Source organism: Panthera pardus, unplaced genomic scaffold, assembly GCF_024362965.1.
Source record: "Panthera pardus isolate Hobbes unplaced genomic scaffold, ASM2436296v1 HiC_scaffold_12, whole genome shotgun sequence".
Lineage (NCBI taxonomy): Eukaryota > Metazoa > Chordata > Mammalia > Carnivora > Felidae > Panthera > Panthera pardus.
In genome coordinates this window covers 18,979,373-18,994,065 of record NW_026526677.1, presented here as the reverse complement: position 1 = coordinate 18,994,065, position 14,693 = coordinate 18,979,373, and the positions used below count along the sequence as shown (strand labels likewise).

Below are 14,693 nucleotides of genomic sequence, written 5' to 3'. Positions count from 1 at the left end.
ATAGTTTTAAGTGGGCCCAATTCCAGATCTGTAGGAACTTTGTGATTCTCAGGATTGGAAGCGTCGTAAGAACTTTGTAGTTCTTATGCTTTGAAATCTGCATGTTTTATAAAATTACGGAGGCATATGTATAATGAAGAAAGGTTAGATGCTTTGTCCGAGATTACGTTGGTATGACCAATGCCTCTGTGACTTAACTCTTCCAGCTGTGCAGCTCCCATGGCTTAAGTGACTGAGAAATTTGCATAGATGCTGAAGAGACCCTCATTTAACTTTTCGGGTAGTGATAAATGTGGCCCCTGTTTTGGGGGAAAAAAGGAAACCAAAACATAATAAGCATTTGCTTACTGAATGGGAGCATTGCCAGCATAGCTGAAAACTCCTTCCCCTCTGCTGACAAGTGGCTGATACTGAGTCCTGGAGGGGCCATAAATTATAATGCCTTCTAAATGCTACAAGGTGTTACCGAGGTCCTGCAGAAATAATTAAGCCTGAGAAGTTCACTTATCCTCAGGCTGAGACACTTGAGCTATGATTATGTGCAAAGCTTGCTTCCTTTCTGAGTGAACTACAATTTGGTGGACAGGACGAGATGATTTGAGACATCTTAAATTAGAAGCTTTGTCCTATGGTTGTGCCTTTGGCTGGTATGCTAGATGGATTTGTTACCGATCATTGTTTCCTATAAATCCCAAAGGCTACCGTCTCCACTGTGACTGAATGGGAACATAAAGCTTTGGAATGCTTACGTTTGAGTGTGGTTTAATTTGAGTGCGATTTAAAATGAAAGAATACATAATGGACTTGTTGGGGTAGAAAAGGAGGTGAATATTTAAGATGTGTGTGTTTTTGTGTGGGCTCATTGCTTCTTAGTGAATTTTCACACCTTTCAGTTTCTTGAGAAAGGATCGTCTCCTAAAACTTAGTGTGGCTGGTACTCCTTATACTCTAGAACAGGGTGGGAAAAGTCCTGGGCTTGAGTTGTGACTCTACCACTTAACATCTTTGGGTCTTGGTTTCCTCACATGGAAGAGGAAACTGCCACAGATAAGTGACATGCTGGTTATAAACAGCAAATGAGATGGTGCCTACCAAAGTGCTTTGCAGCAGGTCAGACATCCTCACACCTACAAGGAACTCATAGTCTAGCTGGGGAGAGAAAAGCTATCATCTGAAATAACAGGAAGACCATTCTAGAATAGAATATAGCAGAAACAACCTGTAAGGTAACGGCTATAAGTGCTGTGGGATTTCAGGGTAAGGAGAGATTGTTGGTGTTTGGGGTGATCAGTGAAGGTTTCCCAGGGAAGATGGATTCTTTCAGGTCTCATAAAATGTAAATATTTTGACTGGATGATGGGCAGGACAGCAGTAACATGAGTAAGCAGGGATGAAATTGGAGTGAGTAGGGTATATCTAAGCAGCAGTGGCAGGCAGCCAGCCAGCCACGAGGCTGTACCCAGATGGCAGGCTACAGGACAGCATAAGCCAGGTGCCCTTGGTAGCTAAACCTGTGTCAGCTTTTCTTTGAGTAACAGAAATTCTCTTTGTGCGGCTCTGCTTCATTCTTATACTTAGTGGAGAGAGTAGTCATCATATACTTTCCTTAATTATTGGAGCACTTACTGGGAAACAGAACAAAAGTCAGCAGGTGTAGACTAGAAAGTATCTTTTTCTTCTACCTGTTTTAGTGGTATTTCGAATTTCTCTTGTCCCATTTTCAAATGTCCCCTCTCTTGCAGAACTCCTCATGGCCTCTGATTCCGAGTGGAATCACAAGTCTGAATGAAGCTGGACGGGTCACGCAGACCAGCGTCTCGCTTTCTTGGGGACTGAGTCTGAACTCTGCTTGGACGAGAAAACTGTCTTCTTTCAAAAAGCCACATTGGGCTGTGACAGAGTAGCTAGTATTAGAGTAACCCTCCTCCTAGGAAAAGAAAAAGAGGTATCAAAGCTTATTAAAATAGATAGAGCAACAGTTGAGAGGCATTGGAGAGCCATCAGCACAGTCAGTTCTTGAGGGACTGTGGCTCCTGAAGGAAGGGACTCATGCTGGGCGGCATGTTCCCTTGAGCTTTTTCCCTGAGGGCACTTTCTAATTCACAGTCTGTACATCTGGAGTCCGAGCAGAAAGCAGCAGCCCCCTAGGGCCGAGAGGTTGGAATTAGGGGTACCCCAAAGTGTCGGGGACATGAAGGACAAAATCCCTGGAAGACGGGAACCGCAGGAAGTAAGCAAAAATTGGGCATGTGGCCTTCCCTTGAAGTGTTTGCCAACTCCTGAGGGGAGCAGAGCAAGACTGTAAGAATCCCTGCAGAAAGAAGCATCTGGGAGCCTGACAAGCTGTGCAAACATCCCAGCCGCCATGTATAGTACTGGTGAGATGGAGCTTGGTATCCCAGGCTGCCAAGATACAGGGGACCTGGTGGACACTCCAGGCTTAACCTGAAGGCCCCAAAGGGCCCCACTACAAGAGAAAGGGAAAGCCAAGAAAAGTTAGCCCTAACAAAAGGTAGTCACCCACTGATAGGATTAAAGTGGGCTGACTGCCTTCGCTGTGCCCTCCAGAAGAAATGTTACACTCTTAGGAGGAAGATAATTTGGTACATCCAGAACCGCTACAGTTTTTAATACAGAATGTTTGGTGTCCAATAAAAAATTAAGAGGTACATTGGAAATGGAAACCAGATGACCAAAACGAAGAGTAAATACAGATAGTAGAAAGAGGCCCACAGGTGATTCAGATGTTGGGGTTACCAATCAGGAACTATGCTCAATAAAAGAAGAGAATTGCAACAAAGATATGAAATCTACTTTTTAAAAAGTCGAATGGAAATTCTGTAACTGAAAAACATATGAACTAAATGGAGAAGTGAATATATGGGTATGATAGCAGTATAGACACACACACACACACACACACACATACACACACACACACAAAGGACAGAGGATTATTAGACCAGGAGAAAAAGTAGCAGAAAATACCCAGATTGCAGCACAGAAAAGAGAATAAGAAACCTATGGGGCATGGTGAAGACATTTCTGTCTGTGTATCTGGAGTCCTAGAAGAGAGTGTGATAGAACCAATATTTAAAGAAATATTGGCTAAGGTTTTTCTAAAACTAGTGAAAGACATCGAACCACAGGGTGAAGAAGCTCTAACCTCAGTGGGGTTAATACCATGAGCCACACCTAGGTACATCATAGGCGAACTATTGTAAGCTGAAGACAGAGGGCAAAGTTTTGAAATAACACATGCTCTCAGACTATAGTGCAATCAAAGTAGAAATCAGTAACAGAAAGATAAATAGAAAATCCCAAAATGTTTGGAGATTAAACGGTATACTTCTAAAAAGTTCATTTTTTTTACCTAAACTATAATGAAAATGACATACAATTTTGTAGGAAGCATTTAAAATAATGCGTAGAGGTACATTTATAGCTTTAAATGCATATATTAGAAATGAAGAAAGATTAAAATCAGCAATCTAAACTTCAATCTCAAGCTAAATGCAGGGCACCTGGGTGGCTCAGCCGGTTAAGCATCTGACTTCGTCTCTGGTCATGATCTCGCAGTCCGTGAGTTCAAGCCCCGCATCGGGCTCTTCTCTGACAGCTCGGAGCCTGAAGCCAGCTTCAGATTCTGTGTCTCCCTCTCTCTCTGTGCCCCTCCCCTGCTTGTGTCCGTGCTCTCTTTCTCTCTCTCTCAAAAATAAATATTTTAGGGGCGCCTGGGTGGCTCAGTGGGTTGAGCATCCGACTTCAGCTCAGGTCATGATCTCACAGCTCGTGAGTTCAAGCCCCACGTCAGGCTCTGTGCTGACAGCTTGGAGCCTGGAGCCTGCTTCAGATTCTGTGCCTCCCTCTCTCTCTGCCCCAACCCACTTGCATTCTGTCTCTCTCCTCTCAAAAATAAATAAACATTTAAAAAAATAAAAAAATTAAAGAAAAAATATTTTAAAAAATTTAAAAAAGAAGCTAAATGCAAGATGAATTAAAGTCCCCCAAAATAGAAGAAAGGGAATAAAAATAATAGCAGACCAGATAGAAAGATAAGAAAAAAAAAGTATGATAAAGAAAATCAGCAAAACCAAACATTGGTTTTTTGAAGAGATTAACAAAGTTGATAAACCTCTGGTAAGAGGAAATGCAAAGAGAAGACACAGATTATCAACATGAGGAATGAAAAGTGGTATATTACTGCAAATTCTACAACACATTGAATGGATTTAGTCCAATAAATTTCACAACTTAGATGAACACATTTCTTGAAAAATACTACTTTTGAAGCCGACACTCATTAAAATACGCATAATCCTGTGTGGATGAAAGAGGACTAATCATGATTTAAAACCTTCACACACCAAAAAACACCTAGCCCAGATGGCTTTTAGGTGAATTCTTCTAAACCTTTCAAGAAAGAAATAATGCCAACCTTGCATTAAATTTCTCAGGGAATAGAAAAAGAAGGAACACTTTCAACATTTTATGAGGCCAGCATAACCTTGGCAGCAAAATCTGACTTAAATGTTCTAACTGTTGACAAAAGAAACCAGGCACAAGAGAATAAGTACTGTTTTGATTCCATTTGTATGAAGTTCAGTAGCAGGCACAATAGAAATCAGAATAATGATTACTCTCGGATGATTGAGAAAGTGCCTGGGAAGCATGAGGGAATCTTCTGGGGTTGCTGGAATGTTCTATACCTTTATATGGGTAGTAGTTATAAGAGTATGTACATACCTAAAAAATCATTGAATTGTAAACTTTAAGGTTTGTTCACTTTATCTAAAAAAGGACTATAACTTGTTCTGCTATAATGTGTTGCCATCATCGGACATAGTTTCTCTTATATTCAGATTGAATCCAATGTGCACTTCACTTGCTTACACTGTTTTGACTGAGTTTGATAAACTATTCCAGCACTATTCTGCTGCAGCTGGCTTGAACAGCAGGGAACGTTTGCTGTAGGCTCTTTCCCTTTGGGAATAAAGGAATTACCCAGACCCAGAGGTGGCTGTGATAGAGCATCTAGTTCTTCACTCTGTCTCGCTTGCTTACTTAATTCAGTGTTGTTTTCTTTACAGGCACGGTGGTTCTGGGAAGCGTACTTCCAGTCAATTAAAGCCATTGCCCTGGCCACTCTGCAGATCATCAATGACCGCATATATCCATATGCTGCCCTCTCCTATGAAGAATGGAATGACCCCCCCACTGTGGTGAGTGAATTCCGCTGCTAACCATGTCAGCCATGGTCCAGATGTCAAGATGGGACAAAGAAAGACGTCCTGAGTTTGTAAAGATTATTTAAATTCTAGCTATCTAAGATGAGGCTGTGCTTGGGGTCTGACAAAGTCAGCTTAATTCTGAAATGATAACAAAAGTCAGAAATACAGAAGCAGCAGCTTCTAGTTTGTTTTCAATGTGGTTAGGAAGACGGTGTGCTTATTTATTGCAGAGGTAAATGGGGAGGCCTGGCTCTTGTTGGAAATCAAACGCTTCCCGATGACTTTTGCAGTTGTAGTATGTAGAACTCTTGAAAAGATTCTATAGGCAGCGTAATAATAATAGCTTATATTTTGAATGCTCAGTCTCTGCCAGGGACAGTGCTAAGTGCTTTGCATGGATGATTTCAATCAGCACTGCCATCACTGTGTGAGGAAAATAATCAGCAAAAGCGATCTAGAGACATTATGGATTGCCACAGTCAAAACTTGCTCACGATTGTCCTTTCAAAAGACTGTACCAATTAATACTTCTACCGACAACATTTTGGTTATTTGGGCTCTCCCTGCCTTCTGTAACCCTGAATGCTTGAATCTGTGCTCATCTGCTAGGTAAAAAATGATCTTACATGTGTGTATTTTTCAAGTGGAAGGTTGATATCTCTGTTAGTTTCTCCCAGAATATAAATATAAATCCTATTTGTATTTTGTTGGTCACATGGAATTTTTAGATTGTTTTAGGCATTTATTCATTCAGTAGGTATTTACTGAGTGCCCACTACCTTCTTCCTTCTAAACAGTGTTCTTGGTACTTGAAGTGTATCAGTGAACAAAGCAGAGAAGATCCATGCCTTTGGGGAGTTTACACCGCAATGGGTCTTGTTATCTGGAAGCAAGATTTATCTTTCTAGTTGAATTTTAAAGTTTTCTTTAAAAAAATTTTTTTAAGTGTTTTATTTATTTTTGAGAGAGAGAGAGAGAGAGACAGAGACAGAGTATGAGTGGGGAGGGGCAGAGAGAGAGGGAGACACAGAATCCAAAGCAGGCTCCAGGCTCTGAGCTGTCAGTGCAGAGCCTGATGCAGGGCTCGAACTCGTGAACCATGAGATTGTGACCTGAGCCAAAGTCGGATGCTTAACCAACTGAGCCACCCAGGCGCCCCAGAATTTTAAAGTTTTCTTTATATCAGTTCTTCACAATTCCTGATTAATTTTTTCTAATTTTACCTTTCTTATTCTCTATAAAGGAATACTTTCTGATATTATAGTTTCTAACTAGTTACCATTGTATAAAGACACATTATTGTTTTTTTATATAAATTTTGTTAAGTATTCTTTTACTGAGTTCTACAATTTTTTCACTTTTATTTAGTTGATTCTCTTGTTTTCGAAATCTGCAATCATATGTGCAAATGCTGACTTTCCCTCTTTTTCCCAATACTTAAACCTTTTATGGTTATTATTATTTTTTTTTTTATCTAAACACGCTGGCTAGTACATTCAGCACAATGCTAATTGATGATCTGAGTGTTAAAAGAGAAGAGGTGTTATCTAGTCCGAGAAAGGGGGGATATTGGTCCCATGCAGAAGGAACAGCAGATCCAGAGGTTCAGAGGCGCTGGAGAACGTGTGGGTTTAAGGAACCGCAAGGAGGTCAGTGTGGCAGGACTGGCGGAGGCTCACGAGGGAGAGGCCAAAGACGAAGCCTGGAGAGGGCCCCAGTCACAGAACACGTCAAATGTCATGGAGGTGTTGGCCTGTTATCTGTGGGTTATTTAAGCCGGGAAGTAAAGTGGGGAGATTGTATTTTGGGTCAATCAGACATCAGTGTGGAGAATGGATCCCTCGCAGTGGGACGGGTCGAGAGCAGAGGCAGGGGCCTATTTAAGGAATCCAGGTGAGAATTAGTAGGGGGCAATTTGAGGGACCACAGGAAGAACTGGCTATGCTAATTGGCTGGTGAGTGAGAGCAGTTAGGGAGAGTGAGGCATACGGGGTATTTTATCCAGATAGGGAGTGTGGGCACATGGAGGTTGCGGGCAAGCGTGCTACTCGAGTCCAAACTCAGTCTGACTGCAGGGCCTTCCAGTCTGGCTCCAGCCTGCCTTTCCGGTTTCATTCCCTTCTGTTCCCCTTTAGGGAGTTCTGGGTTTCTGCCAACACAACCTTGTCCTTCTTGTGTATGATCCGTGCTTTTCCTTCTTTGTGCCTTTGAGATGCCTTTCTCCACCATTACCTCCAAGTGTCCATATTTTATCCAAATTTCAGTGACCTGCTCATATACCTCTCCCTCCATGAGGTTTTCCTAGACCCCTTAAATAGAAAGTAATCGTTCCTCCTTGTAACTCTTAGAGCATATTTCTGTATTTCTTTCCTGACTCTTAACATGCATAGAAGCATAATTTCCCGTAGAGTTTTAAGCTTCTTAACGGAATTTCTGAGTTATCTTGGTATTTCTTGTAATACCTAGGACAAGTTAATTCAGACAGGAGGCCCTTGATGTATAAAGGAGGGAGGGAGGAAAGGAGGGACATTGGGATCTCAGGACATGAGCCATCTAGGGCTTAGTCACATGCTGATGTGACATCCATTGTTTCATTTGACCTAAACCCTGTTGAGAAGATGGGAAAAGTGATATATTCTTTCCCTTCTATTAAGTGGACATAATGAATGTCACAATGCGTAATGACTTGGCTGGGGTCATATAATTGGCAAGTTGCATAAACAAGTGAGAACCCAGGTCTTCTGATGATCTTGAATTGCTTATGGAGTTTCGTAGGTGCCATTGGGCCTCCTCTGGGCTGAAACATTTCTACTATTCCAACTCTATGGCATCAGCTTGAGACGAAGAATACCACCCTGTTCCTCTACAGGAGAATCATACAGGTGGGGTGTCATGACCCAACCAGAAGGTGTGGAAAGAGTGGGACTTTATTTCTGTACTTTTAATCTAAAACTCTAAGAAAAGTCCAATGAGAATAAATGGTTGGAATTTTGATTCTCTGTTTTTCATAAGACTATTGGGCCAGGGGAAAGTAGTACATGAAAATTTGTAGTTTTGAAATACTTGTGTTTTAATATAGGACAAAATGGTCATACTGCTGGACTGTCAATTTGGGAAAGAATGTAAGTATAAAAAGCTTAAATCTGGATATGCAACTGGAAAATATGATCAATTTTTTTTTTTTTTTTTTTTTTTTACTTCTTAAACAGTTCTTTTTAGGGGAATTTAGTGCTCACCACATTTCTAGGAGCTCAGGTGATGAGAGCCCTGATTTAAAGCAGCGGGTTGTACATTTCTGCGTTTTCAGCAAAGGCAACTGACAGGAGGTCTGAGTAGTACTGATTTATTTATAGCTAACTTTTCCCCTCCCCTTTGGAAATATTTAACCTACTCTAGATGTGATTTCTGTGAGCCCAACCTGCAGGGGAGTCTCCTGTGTAGATTCCATCAAATTTACAATATCAGACACCACGAGGTGGGAGGAGGTGTGCATCTTGGTCAGTAAATCAAGGGATGGTCTGGTGTTTTCAAAGCTACGCTGTCAGGGCCTCCAGCCAGCCATGCACTGAACTTGCTCAGGCCAGAGAGGAAAGAGTGAGAGCAGAGTCCTGTTTTGCCAGATGTTACTGCCTTAGTTTAATGTAAACGACAACAACAACAACAGCAACCTGTGTGTGTGTGTGTGTGTGTGTGTGTGTGTGTGTGTGTGTGTGTGTGTGTGTGAGATAAAGATAGCGAGGGGTGGCCTTGTAGAAACCAAGTGTTTCTGTCACCAGATGACACATTTGCCATTTTTATCTTTAGGTAGGAGGTACGTTACATTATCCACGTTGTGCCACACTCTCGAAACTTGAACAAGTTTGACAAAATAATTCTTGAGCATAACTTTAAAGCAGCAGATGTATCTGGTTTGGAGAGATTGGCACTTTGTTTTCATTCTCCTCTTTGGAAGGAATTTCTCACCAAGTTAAGCTTCCTTACGAGAGCACAACAAGTTTTATTTCACCAATAATTTTCTTAGCTCCTCATGGCAAGGCTGACTGTATTTCCCTGCCTTTTTGGTCTTTCCATATGCTTTTTCAATCTCTCTCCCCTTTTTTGCAGATATCAGCAAAACTTTATCATCTCCCCAAATACTCCACCCCTGTATCACTTGTAACATTAGTGTCATTTCTGGTCTTGCCTGTGGCAGGCCTCATCCGTACATCTGGGCCTCGCCTGTGGAGTGGAGGGGCGGGGTGGGGGGGGGTGGTGCTCCTCAGACACCCTCTCCTGCCTTAACTCTGGTTCTTTGCCAAATGTGAGCATGTCTGGCAGACAGAGACCAGCAAGTGAGCATTCCATGTGCTCTGGGGACGCAGTCGGCCAACAACTGTGGGAATTTGGGGTTTTGTAGAATTTTGTAGAATTTTGGGTTTCTGACATGTGTGACCAAAACCATATCCTCTCGGTGACAGTTTTTTAAAAATTCAAAATATTATGGCCCTCAAGTCATGTTCGAGAGTGCAGTATTTTCCTAGGTCATGTTTCTACGACGTGACTTGAAAGACTGTACCTCACCTTTATCAGTAAGTCATAACCTTACTTACCCAGTCCCTTTAGACCGACACTTCGTGTTTTTCAAATTTGCCATCCTAGGAAACACTAATAGAGAGACCGCAGGTTATCCCCTCTTCCGCACTGGTTCTACTGGCCCTAGAGCAGAAAGGAGAGCTAGCTACAGTCCCATGGCCTTTGACAAAAATTGATGAGAAAAATACGGAAATGACTTAAAATGGATTATTGTATCCAGCATAAGAGCGAGGTTGAAAAACAAGAGCTTTTTCCTGTGAAATCTAGCCAGAGGGGCAACTTAGCTGCGAGCAAGACTTCAGATGAGGATCATGTGCTTGGCCGGACTTCTACGAGCCTCGTGTCCGAGCCTCAGCAAGGGACCGGCAGAGGGGGGTTGTGCATCAGAGTCCTTGGTTGGTACTTTTCACCCTTGAGGAGCAGGAATCAGAGTTGTGGCTAAAAGATGGCAGAGCCTGCCGTGGCCCCGTAAGGCCTCAAGGAGGTGAGTGCAGTCTTTCTCCTAGAAAGCTTCTTCTGAAACACAGACTGCTGCCACTCTAGCCCGAGTGACAGATTGAGTAGGTCTGGGCGGGGTCCTGGAACTTGCATCTGTAGCAAGTTTCCAGATGGTGTTCATATTGCTAGTCCAGGGACCCCACTTTAATGTGGAGTTGACGCACTGTGTGTGTCCTGACTCACCCCCTGGAGAGGAGGGCTCTCCCTGTCCTATCCAGTGCCTCCTCTGGACTCCTTGGGCCTGGATCCGAAGCATCCAGAGACAGTTCAGACTGCATCTGTCTCAGCCACATGAAGTAGTCCGGGCTGGCCGCACTGAGATGTCCAGGCTGCAGCCCCCACTCACCAATGTTGTGGTTGTACGAGCAGTTGAAAATATCACTCACTATAAACGCTACCGAGCAGTAAATCACTCTGGAGGCTGAAGAAGTGCCAGCTCACACGCATGAAACAGAGCTCTGACTTGAAGAGATATGATGTTAACAGTCTGTTTAACTCTGCTCAGTGCCCTTGAACTTCCAGGTTGTGGAATGTTTCTCTGGAATTTGAAAGCCTACCCTGCCCCCAGGAGGCCTCCTTGGCTTATTCTCCCCCTCCTTCCTCCCACTGCCTAGATATGGACTAAAGTATGTGTGGAATTTAGAAATTTAAGCTTGAATTTTTAAGTACACGTAAGTTGTTTGAAGTCTTGTTTTTAGAGGTATGACATTTGTAGGATCACAGTTGCACAAGGGGTCCAGTACACTACTAGGAATTCAAACCTTCCCATGTGTAGACTTTGCCACTGAGCTGTTTCGTACCTGTAGTGACTTCCATGGAAACAAGCTAGAAAGTCTCCGATCATCAGTAGCCAGGGAATAAAGAAAGCCGAGTTAGGTCTGTGGTGGACAGATGCATAAGGTCCCAAGAGCTGAATCTGGGGCGCCAAGCCAAGAACTTGGCTGATGGTCAGGTAAAGATGGGAAAGATGAGGTCACAAGCCGGATCCAGACGGAGAGGACGTGCAAGCAATCTGAAGAGGTGAGCCTGGGGGTGGGGCTAAGATGATTGCGTCAGTTAGGTCTTTTGCATGAACACCCTAGGTCCTTCCTAATGGAGGCTTGTATACCTGTGGAGCACGCACCTGTATGGCAGCTGCAGTGGTGGTGGTGGGTGAATCGACTCACACCGTTTCCCTGGATGCAGTCCTACCTCCATTGCCTTCGTAGAGTCCATTTTGCTGGCTCTTGCTTTCATGAATCCAAACCTGACTGCTTCTTTACATCACACAGCTGGTAGGAGGGCGGTGACTAGAATGGTTTTTCAGAGTCCGTGGAAGCTTGATCTGACAGCAGATTAAGAACATACCGAATGTTTTGGCACAGTCATCCTTGGCACATGTCCTAGCGATCAGTTATTAGCACAGATTCCCTTTCCCCTTTTTGGGGGGCCACTTTAGTTCTCTCTTGATGTCTGCTTAAATGATTCAGCAGCAGAAGTTACCAGGAAACTAGAGTTGCTGGGTATTATAACATCAGGATAATGATTTGTTTTGTTTTGTTTTCATTTCTGCTATCCTTTGGTAGTTACATGCCTCCCAATTAATGAATATTTGAGTGTAATTTCTTAATAAGTGGGTTGTTACAGCTGCAGAGTAGAAAAATTTCCCCATTGCTTGAATGAGAGGTTGATTGTTGATGTTTGGTTTTCTTTTTTTTATCTCAACTATATTTCTTTATTTTACTTTTTTTTTTCTTACTTTAAATTCAAGTTAGTTAACATATAGTGTATTATTGGTTTCAGGAGTAGAATTTACTGATTCATCACTTACATATAACACCATTGCCCATCAGGCATTTAGCCCATCCCCCCACCCACCTGCCCTCCAGTGACCCTCAGTTTGTTCTCTGTATTTAAGAGCCTCTTATGGTTTGCCTCCGTTTTTATCTTATTTTTCCTTCCCTTCCCCTGTGTTCATCTGTTTCTTAAATTCGACATATGAGTGAAATCATATGATATTTGTCTTCTTTTTTTACTTATTTCGCTTAGCATAATACACTCTAGTGCCATCCACGTTGTTGTAAATGGCAAGATTTCATTCTTTTTGATTACTGAGGAATATTCCATTATCCATATTCCATTATACACACATACCATATCGTTATCCATTCATCAGTTGATGGACATTTGGGCTCTTTCCATGATTTGGCTATTTTTGATGGCACTGCTGTAAATATTGGGGTGCATGTGCCCCTCCGAATCAGCGTTTTTGTATCCTTTGGATAGATGCCTAGTGGTGCAATTGCTGGGACATAGGGTAGTTCTATTTTTAACTTTTTGAGGAGCCTCCATACTGTTTTCCAGAGTGGCTGCACCAGTTTGCACTGCCACCAACATGTATGGTTTAAAAATTAAAATAGTAAAATAAAGCATATAACTAAAATTGAGGCAACTCAGTTTGTCCCAAGGGGCAACTGCTCTCAACTCTCAGCTTTCCTCTGGGATTTAATCTTCCCATCTCCCCCAAAATGCTTACAGTGCTGTTTTTTTTAATTTCTCAATCATAGACATTATATTTTTACTACCTTTGGGTCAGGACTTCATCTCTTGTTCTCTCCTCTTTCTTTACACATTTCACTTTTCCCATCTTACCACTAGGGCTTTATCACCATTTTTCATTAAAGCAGTATTTATTGTATGCATTATTAGGACTATATAAATACTGTTTTTAAATTTTTTTTTAACGTTTATTTATTTTTAAGACAGAGAGAGACAGAGCATGAACAGGGGAGGGTCAGAGAGAAAGGGAGACACAGAATCTAAAACAGGCTCCAGGCTCTGAGCTGTCAGCACAGAGCCCGTCGTGGGGCTCGAACTCATGGACTGTGAGATCATGACCTGAGCCGAAGTCGGGCGCTTAACCCACTGAGCCACCCAGGTGCCCCATAAATACTGTTTTTAACTGAACCAAGAGTAAACCATGATTATGCTTTTGTTCGTGTACAACTTTGTATTTTCCAGGGAGTTAATAACTGGTTACCTCTTTTTTTTCTCCTCCTAGTTTTATTATTTTTATTTTTTATTTATTTTTTATTTTTTATTACATTTATTCATTTTTGAGAGACAAAGAGAGACAGAGCACAAGTGGGGGAGGGGCAGAGAGAGAGGGAGACACAGAATCCCAAGCAGGCTCCAGGCTCAGGGCTGTCAGCACAGAGCCCGATGTGGGGCTTGAACTCAAAAACCACGAGATCATGACCTGAGCTGAAGCCAGACACTTAACCAACTGAGCCACCCGGGTGCCCCTCCTCTTAGTTTTAAATGTTCCTATCACTAATTGATATTTTACTCAGTTCTCCAACAAAAGAGGAAAATGGTCAAGCATAAAAAAATTTTTCTTACTTTTTTTTTCTTTCCGTTTGTCTCCTTCTTTCTTATTTTCTTTTTTTTTTCTCTCTCTGCCTTCCTCCCACCCCCTCCCTTTTCTCCTATAGTGATTCATCTTAAGCTTCAGTCTGGATTGATTGCTCCTGGAGTTTCCTGTGCAGCATTCTAAATTTTAAGTTCACTATGATTCTGGGAATTTGTTTTTTCTCTCCTTTGTTGGATTCTTTATTTCCAAGGTCTAACATCTTCCTCTTTTTTTTTTTTTTTTTTTGGTTTATTTTTTCCAACGGTTTCTGGAAGAGGAGAGACCATTGGGAGATAAATTTGCATGTCTGAAAGTGTATTTATTCTATTTCACATTTGATTAATAATTGGACTGGTGTGGACTTCTGGTTGAGGTGGGTTTTCTTCTGAATTTTGAAAGGATGGTTCCATTATCCTCAAAGTTTCCCATTTTAATTTCAGAAAGTGAGATGTCATTCTAATTCCTGATCCTTTTATGTGACATTTTTATCCTGGGAAATTCTGTGTTCTCCAATTTTATGATATGCCTTGGTATGAGTGGTTTTTTTGTTCAGTGGACACTGATTTGGGCTCTTTTAATTGGAAATTCATGTCCATTTCTGAGAAATTTTTGTTTTGTGTTTTATATGTCCAATTCTTTTCTTCCCATGTTTTCCTCTTTTTTCTCTTTATGGAACTTCTGTTACCTAAATGATGAATGTGTTAGATTGAGCCTTGTTTTCCTTATCATTTCTGTTCTGTTTATCATCTCTTTTTATTTCAATGATCTTTTTGTTTTAGTTTCTTAGATATTTTCTCAATTTTATCTTCTAACCTTTCTTTTGATTTTTAAAATTTTGTTCGCTTTTAATTTCTAAGTTTTTCTTGATTTCTAATTAATCTTTTTCTGTAGCTTCCTATTGTTGCAAGGATACAGTACTTTCTTCTCTGAAAATACTGTGATTTTGTTTTTTTCTTAGCTCTTTGTATTGTTTGTGTCCTTTGAATTCCTCTTTCAGTTCT

General features: G+C 41.6%; 1 protein-coding gene across 3 annotated transcripts in view; it reads left to right on the top strand.

Moving 5' to 3' along the window:
- Positions 1-14,693, top strand: part of EXT2 (exostosin glycosyltransferase 2) — a 144,351-nt gene that overhangs the window by 65,049 nt on the left and 64,609 nt on the right. For all 3 annotated transcript variants that reach the window (XM_053899817.1, XM_053899815.1, XM_053899816.1), the window contains exon 8: positions 5,091-5,222. In XM_053899817.1, coding sequence (XP_053755792.1) covers positions 5,091-5,222 — 132 coding nt within the window. The remainder of the gene's footprint in view (positions 1-5,090; positions 5,223-14,693) is intronic.